This window comes from Lasioglossum baleicum, chromosome 7 (assembly GCF_051020765.1).
Source record: "Lasioglossum baleicum chromosome 7, iyLasBale1, whole genome shotgun sequence".
Taxonomy (NCBI): domain Eukaryota; kingdom Metazoa; phylum Arthropoda; class Insecta; order Hymenoptera; family Halictidae; genus Lasioglossum; species Lasioglossum baleicum.
Genome location: NC_134935.1, coordinates 11,844,350 through 11,861,550, shown reverse-complemented (window position 1 = coordinate 11,861,550; position 17,201 = coordinate 11,844,350). Strand labels below are relative to the sequence as shown.

General features: G+C 46.6%; 1 protein-coding gene across 9 annotated transcripts in view; it reads right to left on the bottom strand.

Annotated features, from left to right (window-relative positions):
* The window catches only part of Hth (Meis homeobox homothorax), a 518,842-nt gene that overhangs the window by 363,257 nt on the left and 138,384 nt on the right, over positions 1-17,201 (bottom strand). For all 9 annotated transcript variants that reach the window (XM_076427479.1, XM_076427474.1, XM_076427471.1 and 6 more), the window contains exon 7: positions 7,986-8,115. In XM_076427479.1, the coding sequence (XP_076283594.1) occupies positions 7,986-8,115 (130 nt within the window). The remainder of the gene's footprint in view (positions 1-7,985; positions 8,116-17,201) is intronic.

Below are 17,201 nucleotides of genomic sequence, written 5' to 3'. Positions count from 1 at the left end.
CTGAAACTCCTTATCGAACGAACGTTCTACGCACACGTTCCAATTGTAGACTACAGTTTTAAACAATTCCAAAGCCTGCTCGAGGGACAGCAGGATCCAGACTCTGCATCTGCCAGGACCCAGATCGAGCCGATACAGCCCTGCTGGAGGATCTGAGAGAGCGGATCGAAGCCGATCCGAAAAGCGGGCCGTGGAAAGAATAAAGGGAGCCGTGTTCGGCGAGGTTTTACGCAGGACACGGGTAAGAAAAAGGGGTTACAAGTCGCAGGAGTTCACGACGCGGAGGCCTCATTATGGCTCGCGCGGGGGAGACGCGAGGCTGTGGAAGGGAGAAAGGAGAGACCGAGAGAGAGTGAGAGAGAGAGAGAGAAAGAAAAAAGGCGCGGCCCGATAACCGACCGATACCGGGGCTCGCTGAAAACACAGAAAACAGAGAATCAGCCTCATTACTTCTATCTCGCTCTGTCTCTCTGCCTCCCTCTCGCACGTGCGCCGATTTCCAGGAATCCTCCGTGATCTTTGGTCCCCGGTACACGCTTTAACACGCTCCACCCCTCCCGGTCGTATCGTGCTTCCTCGATCCTCTCTTCATTTATTTCTTTCTCCTCCTCTTCAACGGTCCCTGGGCAGATAGTTGTCAGAAACCGGCGGATATCTGGTCACCGGGAACTTTTTCCTCGTTGGACCGAGATGAAAGAACCGTGGCGGGAGGGACAAGAGAGTAAGAGAGAGAGGGGGGAGGCAGAACCCGTGGACGAAGACGAGGCTCGACGAACCGTCGATTAAGGATCTCCAGGACGGAGGAGCACGAAAACTGCGACCGACCGGGGAAGGTTGTTACGAGGCAGAGAGAGGGACACACGGGGCACGGTTGACAGGACTCGTTCCCGCCGAATCGAGAGGGTCGATCTACTCTGTAAAGCCCGAGGATACCGGGGATAAAACGATCGGAGGCGGAGAGAGGACCCCTTTCGTCCCGATCCGATGGTGCCGCGCGCCACGGAGATAAACGGATCGATAGAGGCCCCGAGACTGTTTCCAGCATTGGAGAACCAACTCCGCTCCCCCGGCTTAGATCGTAGATCGATGGCTTGTTAAGCTAACGAGCCTCCTTCGCAACAGATTCACCCGGACCTATCGAACTTCGACGAGCAAGCCGAACGTCCCGAATTCTACAAGAAAATCTACTCTTTCTGTGGCTCACAGAAAGATTCTGATTCATAGTACGGTAATCGGTCCAACTACTGACATACTAGCAACTACGAGCCGTTGGGAAGTTCTGCAGGTCATGGTGGGGATTGCGGTGGCTGCGTAGAAGCAAAACAAGACCAACACTATGAATCGCTGATTGGCTACCTCGATTTTTGGTCCTGTTTCCTGCAGTTACAGGTACAATCGAGAAGACAGGTGCACGCGGACCTATCCTAAACGAATAAGGCCGTGTATATGGATTCGAGGTTTCGCGCGGCAAATTGACGAGTTCTCACGGAAAACAGCTACACGTTTCCTAACGCGGAACGTTTTGTTCAGCGAGGTCGGATCGCGATCGATCAGCCGAGATAGGATCTCCTCTAGCCTCGCAACGGGATAGAAGGTACACATACGTGTTTATCCGCGAGCGATTGCGACACGATATGTTAATGTCCGTGGTGAGCTCTTCCCACGTGTCGCTAACACGCGTTTGCAGCTTGTCCCGGAAAGATATTCCGCCCCGACGCCCGGGGATTATACGCAAACACGAGCGCGTCACAGGCTTCAACAATATTAATAGAGAATAATCGTCATCCACTCTCGCGCGGTCGAATGTTCGTAGCAAAGTCAAGGAATTACCTCACTCGGTAACCAAGGTTTTCTCTAGAAGGCAAGTAGACGGAAATAGAAGCCGCTCCGCGGTTGATTTCGAGATAGATCAACGTTTTATGAATGCTATTCCGTCGATACCGCTAACTTTAGTCACACCGAGATATAAAAAGCTGCATCAGAACTATTAAAAGATCGCAGGTTCCATGAATAACGATAACGGTAAAACACCCGGATGTTCGAGTTCGCGGTGGATTTAATTAAATATAGAGAAGCCTGATCACAAGTCCTCGCTATTTCCAGTGAAATTAATAGTATTCTCATTGCAAGGTCGATACACGGACCTTATTTTACAAATCCGGGTCTCGAAGTTGTACGAGTTCCTTGGGACTCTGTATTGGCACCACTGCGTTTCTTTAAGTTTGAATGGTAAAGCGATGGAACTCAAAAACCATGGGACAGAGGAATAAATTTGACGTTATCTCGTATCAGCGTCTACGGGCTCGTTCACGTCATTACCGACGAGGCTGTATTTTTCCCTGGTGGAAAAGTTCCGGCGAAACAAGTAAAACGATCGGGGTACACGAGAAAGGGAAGAGAGCCCGGCGTCTCCACGACGATAGAAATTAGGGCCCGGAGGTTCCACGGGCAACGTCAAAGATGATATCTGACGGCAAACAAGCCGGCACGTTAACGAGCCCTCGGGACGAGAGGGAAACGACGAAAAGGGCCGATAGATTGACCGAAACAACGGAGAAAAGCCTTCGAAGGGCTCCGAGCAAATGCCTTGTTCGACGGTGACAACTTCGATGAGACGGCCGATGCTATCTCAACGCGTCGGCTAACCGGGACCAGAACGCTCGCGACGCGGGTTGACGATCCTCTCGAGCGTGTGGGCGAGCCTGAAACTGATCGCACGCCGACGAAAACGGGACTAATCGTTTGCGTCTCAAACGCACTCTGTGCGAAACCTACAAACAAGACGTAGATTGCCCTGTGGAGCACTATTTGGCCCCCACGAGATCGAGAGCCATGAAACCACGCCCACTTGGAACACTCATTATGCAAAAAAAACAAGATATAGTTTTTTTTCAAGAATTGCTATTTTTACATACAGGGTATCTCATTGTCAGCTGAAGAAGTCCACCTCAATATCTTCATTATTTTTAATGGCACAAAAAATATTTAGCATAATTTAAATGGTATCGAAGGAGGAATATCATAGAAGAACAATTTTTTTGTCCGGTCATTTTTTCATAGTTTTTTCAAGATCATCGTTATTTTTTATCGGGAAAACTTCTTTTTTTTATTCCATCTTGTTAATGACTTAAGCATAATCAATTAAGTTTTCCCGATAAAAAAATAACGATGACCTTGAAAAAGCTATGAAAACATAACATAATAAACATAAATATTTTCTGTGTCATTAAAAATAGAGGAGATATTTAGGTGGCCTCGTCCAGCTGAGACACCCTGTATACTAATAGGTTATTTGCATCAACTTTTAAATGATAAATCTTCCTTTCATTTGGATCTGATAGTGTAAAATTGATGAAACACGATTTTAAAGTGAATTTTTCTGAAAATCATGGATTTGTAGATGTATTATGATCGGGCTGACATTAACTTCACATGGTTCAGTGTCTGGCTGTGAAACGACGAGCACGCGATCGAAAAAATGTCCGTAACACGAATCAAGCTTTCGAATCTCAGAAACGGCGGCGCTACTTTTACGGCGAAAATTTGGTCAGCAGGAGCAACTTTCTAACCAGTTCCCTCTAATCTGAGTCAATAGTTGGAGAGAATCGGGTCTCGTCAACCCTCGTTTTCCGCGGCGCAGTAAAATTCTCCGTTTGTTACCGAGCAGCTTCCGCTCGGTCTAGAGAGAAAGCAGCGGATCGGCAGTGTATCGCGCGAGATCATTGTCCGGGCACTTTCCACGCGCGAAAATTCCTGTTTGGAAATGCATCATGTAACTTTAAAGTTATTGGTAAAACTAAAAAATTTTTTCGGTAATTGTTCAATAAAATAAAAATATATATCTTTTTAGATTCGAGTGTATGGTGGCGGACACTTAAGCGTGCACTATTGCATCCGTGTGGATGGATCCGGCGTCGATTTTCCTTTGGTTCGCGGCAGCAGAGTGTCCGCGAATCGCGGCCCGCGACAGATCCCGTCGCGAGATCGGTATCTGCTCACGAACCGGCGCGACGCGGTGCGCGGATCGAAACGGAGCCGAGCGGAGAACGCGATCGGGGAAGAGAGAACAATGTTACGCTCGCGACCGTTTCATTGTGCCCGATGCTGTAATGGGATAACGATCGCGATAGTTTGCCGCGGTGCTAGATGCTCCCGCGGATAGGCCGACGGTTGCCGATTCCGTGCTGATCGCATGAAACGCGACGACGGCCGATCCGAGGTGTTGCGTTACTGTTTAACGTACTTTAATTAATACGACCGCGGCAGCTCGCGAGCCTGATCGAAATCTCGTCACGAACGCGACGTTTCTCATGCGATGAATTTTAAATCCGACGACAAATATGCGGTCACAGCTGTTACGGGTAGATGACACCCACGGCAAGACGGATTTATGAAATCGCGCTGTCCTCGGGAAAATGTACGATTCTTTCCAATGCATGTAATTACGTGTGGAATTCGCTCCCTATCTCTGTCTCCCTCTGCAAAATCGTTAACGCGAACGTAACGTTGATGGACGTATCGCTGAAGGAATCTTTTTCAGAATTTTGTTCAAGCAGCGTGCACCATAATTTAGTATCTTCAATTTCAAGTCCATGAGAACGCTGTGTATAATGTAGATCATTTTTGCTAGGTCAAATGCAGTTTTCCGTGCTACATCCCAAGTATATTTGTTCACATTCAATCAACACGTTCCACAAAAGAACAACTCCAATTTTGAGTCTCGATTTGTTGAGTCTTGACAAACGATTGTATTACAGAGGATTAATTGCAATTAATGATTTCGATGTCCTGTTTCCCTAATTTTTGGTAGTGGATTGTTGATTTTGACAGTAGCATTGCGATACCTCATCGGAGTCTGCGAGAAGCGTCATTGACCAGACGAGACGCAACACGCAGGCAACGACAGGCTTAAACGTTCCGCGGCACCGTTTCCGAAGCCATTCATTCCGTCTCCACCCCCCCTCGCCTCCCCCCAGGTCAGCGCACGCTTTTGATTGTTATTGATCAACCGTTTTGACTCTCTGTTGCATGCACGCACACGCGCACGCAGAAAAGTCAGAGGACAAGCCGAAGAAGAAGGCACACCTATATACTATTGCACACAAGCCGACCGGCGAGAGTTGGCATGCCACGCGGCTCTATAACGCTACCACGACACTGCGAATATAGAGACGGCGGATCTTAATGAATCTTTATGGGATGGTGTCGTGAACTTGTATACCCTCCGGTGACTGACTGAACCCGACCGCGCTAACCATTGGCGCGACACCGCCGCCGATTTCTGCACCGCGAAATCGTTCCCCTTGTTCCGCGCGAAACCTCTTACCCCCTTGGACGGCCACCCGATCCGATTCTGCCGACGGAAATTTCCTGTAACCGCGTCAACGGTTCCATCCACTGAACGAAGAACTTTTAAAACATTCTCTCGAAGCGGTCGACAATCCATCATTGTACCTGGATTGCCGATTTTTATGCATTCCGGAACACTAAAAGAGCACTTTATAAAAATTACGAGAATGTGTCAATCGAAATTTTTAGCCAATTTTTAATTATATGTATCCAAAGAAATAAAATATGATTCATTAATATTGAACTTATTAGAACACGCGATTTTAAGTATTAAAAATCTCGAATACAAGATTGCTGACACCAGCCAATTGACTGGGGCCAAAGGAATTGCGATTTCGTTTGCTCTTCGTTTCTTTAAATGTTTTTACAAGGATGTGAATTTCCAGGAAATTGTACAACGTAGTTACAATATCTGTGGTTACAAGGAAAAACGCCGCATGTCACAATTTCAAAAAATTTGAGTTTATACGTTAATTGAGCTCTATGGTATAGGATTTATGTATTTACCAGAAAAAAAGTCATGAAAATAAATTTAACCGATGTCTTATATCAAAGCATTAGTGATGAAGACTTTAAACGGCAATATGTATCTCGAAAGTGAAATTATGTAACATGCGGGGAGCGTCCTTCCTGACAACCACAGGTATACTCTTCCTCTTCCGCGTCGACTTGCATTTTCTTTGCCGAGTTTGTGCAGCAAGGTCAAATTCAAGATTAAGTACATGATTTAGGAAAATTTCAAAGTACGTCATCGGTTTTAACTTTCTTCGCCGAAGTACCGGTGTCATTAACGGAACTGAATGTCCAGTTGGGAGACGCTGATTACATCCGATCGGCGCCAATGTTTTGACGAAATGTTTGGGGTGACGAATAGAAAAAAATGGAGCATTGGCTACGCCAATGGCGACGGGTTGCTCATTAGCCCCGACGCTGGCGTTGCCGCGGGTTTGATGGTGTTGACGCGCTTGTCGGTGTTCGTAAAATTTGAAGGGCGTGCAGAAGCTCCGTGGGGTCTCGACGAGTCGCGTCTTGATTGTCCTCAACCCGTTGCTCGTCGCGTGATATTGTCATTAGCCCGCCTAGCCCATGAACGTTGCCTCTTTCCACGCAGAGACCCACTTAGGTCGCTATTGATCGGTGTCGACGGATCGATTCGAAAACTTCTCACGACTCGTTGCGATCAAACCGTTTGCAGACGTGCGAACAAATCGTTCTTTCCATTAACGCTGAACCTACCATTAAAACTGGCTGCTATGTGCCGCTTTATGAAAATGACAACGAAATTTATATATACAGTAGAAATTATTCATACACCTTTTAAAAATTGAAGGGGTGGATGGATAAAGGTGTCAAGTTTGTTTTCTGTAAAAAGAGTTTTTATGAATGATGAATTCATATGGTTGATGAATTCAATGTATAATGGTGTCAAGTGACAAATTGTTTGTTTTCTGTAAAAGTTTTGAGCGAGGTATGTTATCCTTTTTTGATGAATAGAGATTAACCATAACAATATATATATTTGTAATTGATTTGTGTTATTATCTTCATTTATCAAAAAAGGATAAGATACCTCGCTAAAAACTCTTTTACTGAAAACAAACAATTTGTTACTTGAAACCTTTATCCATCCACACCTTCAATTAATAAAATTATTAAAAATCGGACCAAACGGGTTAAGATTTGTTTAGGCGTTAGTTTACTAGGTAATGCGTAAATAATTTTTTAAAAACATTGTTATTGCTGCAATTGTGCAGAAAAAAGTGAGGTCACGATTTTTAAGTTTTCTATCTATCATTTGGAAGCAACGTGAACTGTCAATTTTGCTTGTTCGCCGAATACGAATTATTTAAAGCAAAACAAAATGAGGATGTTAAATTTGAGAAATGATGGAATACATTTTAAATAAAATCAATCTTGTCATTTTTACAAAACAAAACCAGTCGCTTTCGGTGCTCAACAAAGAGCAAGAGCAAAGTATAAACGAGACAGCGGACGTGCGATAAAAGCCTATTTTTGTTCGATTTCCGATTGCATGAATTGGTCCATAAAAATCGATGTTTTCGCATTTGCAGTTTAATAACTAGGGGTCGATTCTAGCGAGATAGAAGACGCGACATTGAACTATGATTTTCAACAGATTAATGGAGATTGAAATTCGGAAATGGAGTAATATAGGAATGACAAAGCATCGCCTCTCGTTTCAATCGAAATGAAATTGTCTCGCGGGGAATATACGATGTGTCTATTTCGAAAACTTGTTGAAAACATGTTGATAATTATGCGAAAAAGAGGCTGACGATTGTCTATCCGGTCCCGATTACTTCAGACGGAATTGCAGTTTGATCTACGAATCTGCTCTTGATATACACTACATACTATAATAATTGTAGGAGAAAGTAGCTTGGAACTAAAAGAGGAAGGAAAGTTCTTCTAATGAAGTCGTCCAAAGTAGCCTGCATATAATGCGTTAATATTCATGGATACATCATCACACTTTTGCACGACAGACTGTAAAGAAATACTTTATGGACAGAGTTAGTGTGTATCGTCTGCCAAATTCAATGAAACAGTAGAAGTTTACGAGGACCAGTGAAGCCTACTTTCTCCCAGTTTGCATGATAAAAAGTCGGACTTACCAGGATCCGAGGAGTCCAGGCTGGTGGGTGCTTGTTGGCTGAGGGGTCCAGGTGTGCCCCCGCTGCCAGGACTGCGTGCATCATCGTTACCACCTGCGCCGGGGTACGAGAGCGACGAGGAGGGTGGCCTCTGTAACAAGAAAAAGAACGGCAATGATTACAAAACGCGTTCGCTAGTTCGTAACACTTTCGATTTCGCTGGGGGCCGCGTAAAAGGCTCATACATTTGGTGCAGTGTAATTTTATGAAAAGTTTAGGGTATAATTTTAGTCCTGACCTGGGCGATTGATTGCTTAACTGGTTGCCCACTTTACAATATTCAGGTGAAAACATTAGGTCATTCCATACATAATGCAACTTATTTTTGGGAGAGGAAGTACCTACATGATTCACAATTTTCTACAAATAGCGGAATTGTACACAGAAGATTAACACTGATATTGAAGAGTGTGTATACTATATACGGTCCCGTTGCGCTTCCACGGAATATCATTGACGAGCCAGCGCGGCGCGGCCGACCGATTTCGATCTCGATTAAAGGCGGAGCACACGTACCACTCCTCGAAAATGCTCGCGGCATAAATGATTCGGTGACGCGCGCGTCCTACAAATCGACACAGCCCGGAATTATTCGCGCTTGGTTATTCCGCGGGTGTAGGCCGTGTGATAATCACGGATCCTGGCCCGGTCCGGGGAAAAAACGGCGAGCAAAGCGCCGCGCGCGGACCCGTGCGAGGAATCGACGATGTTGAATCGGGCCCGCCCGGTTTCGGGAACGGGCCTAATTGTTCCCCGCCTGGGCTCCTCGTCTTTCGCGCCCGATCCGTAAACGATTTTGCCAGCCGAACACGAATGGTCAACGACGCGCACACCGAAACGTACGATCCATGCTGATCCTTTTCGTAATTATTAACGCATTACCGGACGGTATTTCGTCATTTCTGAAAGCTAAGATTTCTTAATCAATTTTCATCCGAGAAATTGCTTTCGGTAACGTAACAGTTTCTCTCGGGAGTATGATTTAACGCTTAAGTATTATAAATTGTCTGTGAAATCACTCATAATTTCTATTCATGTTTCGATTTTGACAATAGTTGATTGTCACAGAATTTTTCGATACATTTGCTGTTGTTAAATTTTGTTTAGAATAAGCTTAGTTAGTAATATCAGATAAACGTTGCAGCAGTCAGACATTTAAGGCCATTTAAGGCTATAGAGCAAGAATAATTGAATTGAATTTATATTGAATTTGGTATATAAGAATTGTGTTACAGTACTTAAGGGCTAAAAGGACATTTCTGAGCTGCTGTCGATACTGTTAGAGAAACGAAATACGCTTCGTTCCTGAAGAATCCAAAAACGAATTTCTTGGAGGAAGAACAAGATTCCATGTAGGGAATGGCTAAACGCAAAAACACGAAGAAATTAAGACCGTTGAATGTTGGGATTAACACGATAAATGGAATCGCGATTGCGCGAGGCTCAGGGCATGTCTGTTTGTCTTCCGAGTATGCGAGATCGATGAGGGGAACTGCCGGGACGATAAAAATTAGCTGAAAAACAGAAGTCGTTGCTACGCTAGAAAGATCGCGAATTCTCGTGACCGAAGTGAAGCTGTTTAAATCAGATATCTCCATTCGACAGAAAATGTCCGCGCCGCGCGGAATTTCAATGTTCGTCGCCGCATCTCCAAGGTGAATAACAGTGGTCGCGACGAGAGAAAGAGAGGAGAGAAAGAAAGAGAGCCGGACGAACGGCTAGCCGGGTCGGGAAGTCTCGACCGGTCTCCTCGTCGACGTTCCACGTCCTCGTTATGCGTCTCCGTGCAGGAAGGTCCTATAGATTTGACCGTGTAACGATTTTAACCAGATACGAGAGCAGGCAATCGAGAGAGGGAGCGAGTCGGTATATTATCGCGAAGATGACGCCTATGACAGCATGTGGGAGTAGCTGTCACTCATTGTTGCTCCGGCAGACGTGATATATCCAGACATTTCGCTTCGTGATACCAGCTACGGGATTCTTATCCAATGACCTCGAGCCGCGATCGATATCGAGATTTTGCGCCTAAGTGAGTGTTCCGGCTGGCTGGAATTCAATTGCAGAAACTATCATATTTAATTTATCGCTTCACCTACCGGAAGACTGTCAACGAGCCTCGTACAAGTCACATCAAACCAAGGAATTTTCTTTTGAATTCTACGTTTGCCTAAACCCAGCAGTTTACTCGAAGCTAGTAAAATTTTACAGACTTTATTGTTTAACCCTCGTACGTTCCTCAGGGTGAAAATTCACCAATTGACTATTTCTACATACTGTAAAATGATTGATCTGTGTCGAGAAACATGTTTATTAATACTAAATCGATAGTATTGTAAATGAGTAAATGTTTGAGTTGTTCGATCGATTAGAAAATATTTATTTTGTACGCGAAGATTTCGTTCGCAGTGCGGCCAAATCGGTGGAATTCGATTTCCAAGGAGTTAAATGATTCAGCTGCGCGCGCGGTTTAATTAACTTGAAATAATTCCCATCTCGAACGTCTTAATTTTCATTAGACGGCTCGGCAATCACTTGTCCCGGACACGCAGAGGATATACGTCGAGTGAGCGAGTACAAGAGCGGTAACAAGCGAAGGGGGGACATTAATAATGCATCGGTTGTCGCTGGATTGCTTCCTACTAGCACCAAGTACGAAACAAAGGGCGCTGGTTGTCATTGTCACCTTCGAGGTGAAGATCATCTTGTTGGTCGCAATCGTTTGAATCGAGTAATTGCGTGGAAGACATCGAGCGTGCGGATGAATCGATTACACGTTCTTATGTCACCCAAACGTGAACGGATTTATACTGTCGATCGGCCACATCGTCAACCATAACCATAACCAATGATCGCGCGCGCACGAGCACGTAAAAACCTTGCTCCCATCATTCAGGTTTTTCTAACGCACAAACACACGTAAACTACGTTCTGCTCAAAACAGAAGAAACTAATTAATTAGACCATAAAATAATTCGAGAAATAGAACGATTCAGTCGATAATTTAGAATAAAAGTCCTTCACGATTTCAGTGATTATCCTACTGTGGATTTTATGCATTTAGTCCTTAGTGGAGATCCACAGTTTAGTACAATAGCAATCTCGTTTATTCCAGCACGAGTTGTTAGGAGTTCTAGATCTCTTGGTGAATACTTTCGTTGCAGTACCTCGATTTTTGCACGCATTGTCTGTCTCGTTTCGTGCAACGAGCGAGGTTTTACTGTGATTATGAAACTGGTGAATTCGAGAAGGCTAGTTTAGTATTCCTAACATTAGCCAGTTCGAATGTTGGGAACGACCATCGTGCGTTTCATCCCACATTTTCATTCGATTGAACGAGTGACAGCGACGTTACAGGGTGAAGAGGAGGGGAGACGAAGTCTCGATCCAGATTCCGCGCCGCGAGGACACCGGTCACGGCGGATCGACGCCGGTGACGTCACTTCCTACTAAAGCCCCGTCTCTTTTTCGTTTTTTAAATGGACAGCAAGGGTCCACTGCGTGACTTGTGTCGATGCAATGATAAACGGTTAACGGGTCGACGGGCTACGCGCTCTCGTTCCACCTCGTTGCCTATCTCGCTCTCCTCTCCTCTCGTCTCCTCGCCTCAGCCTCCGCCGCCACGATCCGTCTACAGGCTCTCTTAAAGCGTAATTCGACAAACCGGATGTCTGGTCTGCCCCTTAAATAAATCAGTTGCCCGCATCTCATATTCCACCCCTGCTAGCTACTGCCACCCGTGCTCACCCGCGTTTCGTTCATCCCTGTCCACCGAGGAAAAATACCGGATCGAAAGTAGAAAACCGACGAATCAACCACAGGGATCGATGCTGGTCCATGGATTTCAGAGAAACGTGATCGGTGACGAAATTAGGGCGCCACCTAGCCGAGAATATCCGGTGAAAGGGAGTTCTGGGACGTTCTTCAAGGTTCGTTCAGGTGAACTGATTGTCGAGCGAGAATACGCTCATTGTTCGTTCCTCTCGTGGACAATCAATTCGACCGACTCGATGTCGTGACCCGGGTCCATTTTGACCCAGTATTTTAAAGACATCGCCTAGCTGATCATCTCCTGATAATGAATTTCAATCGAAAGTTGTGCAGTAACATGCCATTAAAAATGTTTACAAAAATTAGCGAACAGTGGTCTAAATGACATCGAAGATTTCCATCTATACAATCATCAAAACAATCCGCCTTTTGAGTGTTAATAAAAATATAAAAACGGTTTTCAGTAGTACGACATTTATCCTCAAATGGTTGATTTTAACTATAATCGTTTATTAATTTCAAGGCTAAAAGGAATAATAGGTAATCGTTCGAACGTCTCAGAATTCTCTCTTCATAATCACCTCTGGTCTCGCGACTGGAAGGCACGATTAGCTTATTACCGCCTTTCTTTTTCAATTAGCGAGTGCCGGACGGGCGAGTGTGCAACGGGAGTAAATCACCGGGGCCTGGTCTGACCGAGAGAAAGTTCATCCGGAGGCGCGAAACGCATGGTTCGCTGGTTGCACGGAAAGTTCAAGGTTCGAAAGTCGTCCGGTGTCTGGTGTCCGATCGCGGGTCCCGGGAGGAAGACGAATGATAGTCGGCCGAGCGCGGCGTCAACGACGATAAATTACAATCCCGGTGGCGAAGTGGCGCCGCGATGCGCCGCGCCGGTGTATATCGCGCGGCGATCGCGAGCCGATGACTTACGCGCGAGTGAGGAAGCAGGCGAACTAGCAAGCGCGCCTCCGAGTCATTGTACCCACGTATTAATTGGTCGTCGTAACATAATGCCGTATAATTATGTAATTAGCGGCCGGGCATTAGTCTCGCTGACTGGTTTACGGGCGAGATACGTAAATCTCCGCAATTAATTTATTGGTGCTCGGAGAAAAGCGGCGGGACATCGATGAACGATCCGAAGAGCAACGGAGGCGAGAAACCGAGGAAGAGAGACAGAGAGAAAGAGCACGAATGAGTGAGGAGGAGAGCTATGCGCGCGAAGAATGGTGCTGGACCGAAAGAGAGGGAAACACAGAGGCGTCGCGCGAATGGACGAGAAAGAGGAGAGCGGCCAGCGAGATTATGGAAGCGAGAAAGCATAAGTATGGCCATCGAGGCGGAGGGGCGCGATCGGTCGCAGCTTCTCTGGGCTGTTTCTCGGATCGTCGAAGAGGAGGCGGGCACAGGCACTGATAGCGAGGGTCGAGGGCAACGCCGCGCCGAGATCCTCCGCCGAGGCTGAAGAGCAGTCACCGGGTTCCCTGTCCGGCGCAGTCTTGAATTTCTCGACGATACCGGCCTGCCTTGCCGCGATCATAAATTACGATTTATTGCGGAGGCAGCAGTGCCTCCGCGCGAACGACTATCTTACCGTTATGTCAGCACGGCACAATTATATTTACATTTCCTTGGTAATGGAATTCTAGACACGTCGCTGCCGTGAACACCGTGTCCGGATTCTTGGGGGTTGGAGGATTTGCTCTCTGGCTTTGGGGATTTAATGCGGTGCCGCTCTCTGACAACCATTAGCAACTCTACCGGTTGAGTTATAGACCGCTTTGTTCGCGCGATACATCTGGAGCGGCCTCGACCGAACACTTTTTGCTCGGCGGAGCGACGCTGTCGGAGAAAGAACTGATTTCAGGCAACGACGATGTAGGGCTATCTTAATTTGCTGCCTCTGCTGCTAGATCAGGAATTGCTTTCAGTTTTACACCAATTTTGATTCTTTTCACAAAAAAGTGACCTTTTCTTTAATCAATCGGGTTTGCGTTTTAAGGATTCATTAAACCGTGCACAGAAAACTATGCCTGAGGAAAAAGAAAAAGGAAGACGCCTATTTTGTTTTGCTTGCATGTGTCACAGTGCCACGTGACTAATCGGTTACTGGTAAAATGAGGGTAACCGTATTCCCCTGAATTCGAATCAATTCCCTTGACCTTGCGACATTGCTGCAGAGCCGGGTTAATCCCAGCTGACGTTGGTCTAGTCTAGAGCGTTCGTTTCCTTATCGTCGACAATTGCGTCAGCCACCGACGAGGAAGCGAGAGTGACGAATGCCAGAGCAATTGCCGATTGACAGTCGTCGGTACGTCAGCTGAACGCGGGCTGATGTTCCGAGCTTGTTGACGGAGAGTTCGTCAGCGTTGTCGAGGGAATTCAATTTTCATGGAACTTAATCGCGCGGGACTTTGCACGATCCACTCGAACAGGACCTCGATGAGAGAGGGAGAGAGAGAAAGCTGAAGAGGACTCGAGGCTCTGGGTCAAGCGAACGCTTCAGGAAGGTTCAGCGAGAAAGGGTGGGCCAACACTCGACCAGCTGATGGATGTAATCAACATTCCTGCCTAATCACAATATGCCTCATTCCTTTTTCCTCGAGGACCGAGGATCTTCTGTCCTCCTCGAGCCGTCGGGCCTCGACGGAGATTTGCAGACGCGTTCCCCGGCGCGACGTGTTCGTTTTAATTTGGCCGCCGTATAAATTAGACTTCCAAATGATTCGAGCTCGGCTCAAAAACCGCGACGAAAAACCGGGATCCTACGTCGTCGATTTCGAAATCGAATTCCTCGATTTACAATGCGCCGATCCCACCCCGTCGGGTCTGGTTGTCGGTTCCTGCGGCGGTCGGAGATCGGCCAGCGGAGATCGCCGGGAACACTGAATCACAGCCCGAGACAGTTATTTTTACGAAATTCCAATAATTGCCCGATCGACGACTCCCGTCCGATGTCGAAAAGTCTTTAATCTTCCACACGACAGCGTACAAATATCGCTTAATCGATGATTCGGGCGATTTAGATTCATGGGATTAATTAAACGTTTCAACGGTTCCCTATCGAAAGGAGTGGACGACTAACGAAAGGTGTTTTCGAGACCAGCAAACATTGCACCTTCCGATCGTGATTCATCTGGAGACCAAAAGTCATCTTGTTGTTGAAGAGGCAAGTAGCGATTGCTTCAATGGTAGCCCAGATGTTTTTTCATTGTATAATTATCAAAGAATGACCAGACCAGGTCCTAACAGAGTTCTAGCGAACCTTAACCGTCCCACTACGATTAATTTGGAGTTCGAAAGTCTTTCTGCAAGAAATCGTGGAGTTAGAAACTGTATAGTTTAGAGAGATAAGTAGCAAATAAATGGGTTGAATGGCAGCGCAGATAACAATTGCTATTACTCGATGAGTCGAAACGCCTCATCCACCGCGCCGTGAGAAACGTAGAATCCTCTGTGGAGGTAGGAGGTGGAGAAGAAGAAGGAGACGACGACGACGACGAAGAAGAAGAAGAAGAAGAAGAAGAAGAAGAAGAAGAAGGGGACATATAAAGCCGGTAATCTCGAGGCTGGCAGAAGGAAGAGGATTTTAAGCGACGTCGATCGAGCCAGGTTTACGCCGCGTCTACGGGGTTCGCAGGTAACGATAACGGGAGCCAGACCGCCGGTAACAACGCGGTCAAACCGGCAGCGAATACGGTACGAAGCCTCGGACTCATATCTAGTGGCACGGTGGCGGCGTTCCTCGGCTAATTGGTTTCCCGTGTTGCCCTCGTCTCCCTCGGGATAAGACGACCACGATCCCCCGACCCTCCCCCTCAGCTCGGTCGTCCCTTGTTCTATCGCGTGCTGCCTTCCCCATCGTCCTTCACGGCCTCTATTTTTTTCTTAATCGACGGAAAGCCGATCTTGGTAATGAGGACGTTATTGATGATTTTGTGCGACCCCGGTGCGGAGATTCCTGCGGTTCGGAATTTCCGCGGGCCCTGCGAATCGTTCGCAGCACCCCAACGCTCGCGCGCTCTTCATCTCGACCATAACTTCGCGTTTCGAGGTGAATGCCCATCTTCAGAAACTCGTTCTCCCAGCGAAATGAACCGCTCAAATAAATTGCAGCCTGTTAGGTTTGTTACTGTTTAACCGTTGGAGGATCGGGTGGGAATTTAAGCTAACATGTTGGTTAGAAATTGAATTTTCAATGGAAACATCCTACAATATCGCTGTTCTTCAGAATCGCGTTAGGATTAGCACAACGTTCCGCTTCGAAATGGTGCAAGAAAACGTGTTGCGTTGGTTTAGAAGCGTACGGTGCGCCCGGTTCGCTATCGTTTTAATCGTGGACGCGGTTCGTGTCTCCTCGAGAAAAATGATTTTACGTTTCAGACTGTTAAGGGAGCAGTTGGATCGACACCTGACGGCGGATTTACAATGCAAATTGCGCGTGTATCGGCTGGTGGGCGAAGATCGGCGACGATCGTTCGCGTCGAGGTGGCTTTAACGAGAGGGGCCGCGAACTTTTATCGCACGCGTGTGCGCGCGAGCGCAAGAGCGCGAACCGAGCAAGCGAGCGAGCAAGCGAGCGGTGGGGCGCGTGCGTACGAGACAAGAGGACTGCTAACGATTGCCAAGAGGCAGGCATCTTATCGTGAACGGCGATCGCATTAAGCGTGGACAGTGACACCCAGCCCAGCCGCTATTATATACTGTTCGTTAGCGAAAAATAATTGAGGGCTCACGAGCGGTGCCTCGCGAGCGACCGACCGAGCGAGAGTCTTCGGAGTCGTTAAAAGGGGCTCGCTCGCGATAGAGAACGAGGAGAACGGGGACACTTGTTTGGCCATTCTGGTAGACGAGATGATGTTCTTTGATAGTTCGCTCGTCTCCGATGGAGAGGCCGAGCCAGCGCAATAAAACCGAGTAACGGTTCCCGCGTCCTTCCAATTATTCCATTCAAAAAATCCTACCGATCGGAACGATTGAAATACGAGCTTTCTAGCGCAGCATTTTTCGATAATGCTTTTACGACCTTCTATTCAGTAGCCATTTTACAAAGAAAATTTCTATTCACCAATGACTCGTTGCATTCTGGAGCAGTGTTTTGACTCTTCAATTGACACGGGTTTGATAATGTGCGGACACAGTCATTCTCAAACTGAAGACTCTAATTTTGCGTTTATCGTATACCTGTTTAACAAATTCATAGCCGAGCTTCTAGTATGCGAACTGACCGCTTGTCCAAATTGTATTCAAATAGCTGAGTATATATTATACTAAACAAAAAACGATAGTGGAGGAAATAGATTTCTGCTGTACCGATATTTTACTGTTTGCTACCAATATAGAATTTATGTCGTGATTATGGGATGCTGATGAGGGTTGGTGCACACGCTGATGCGGCTCGTAAAT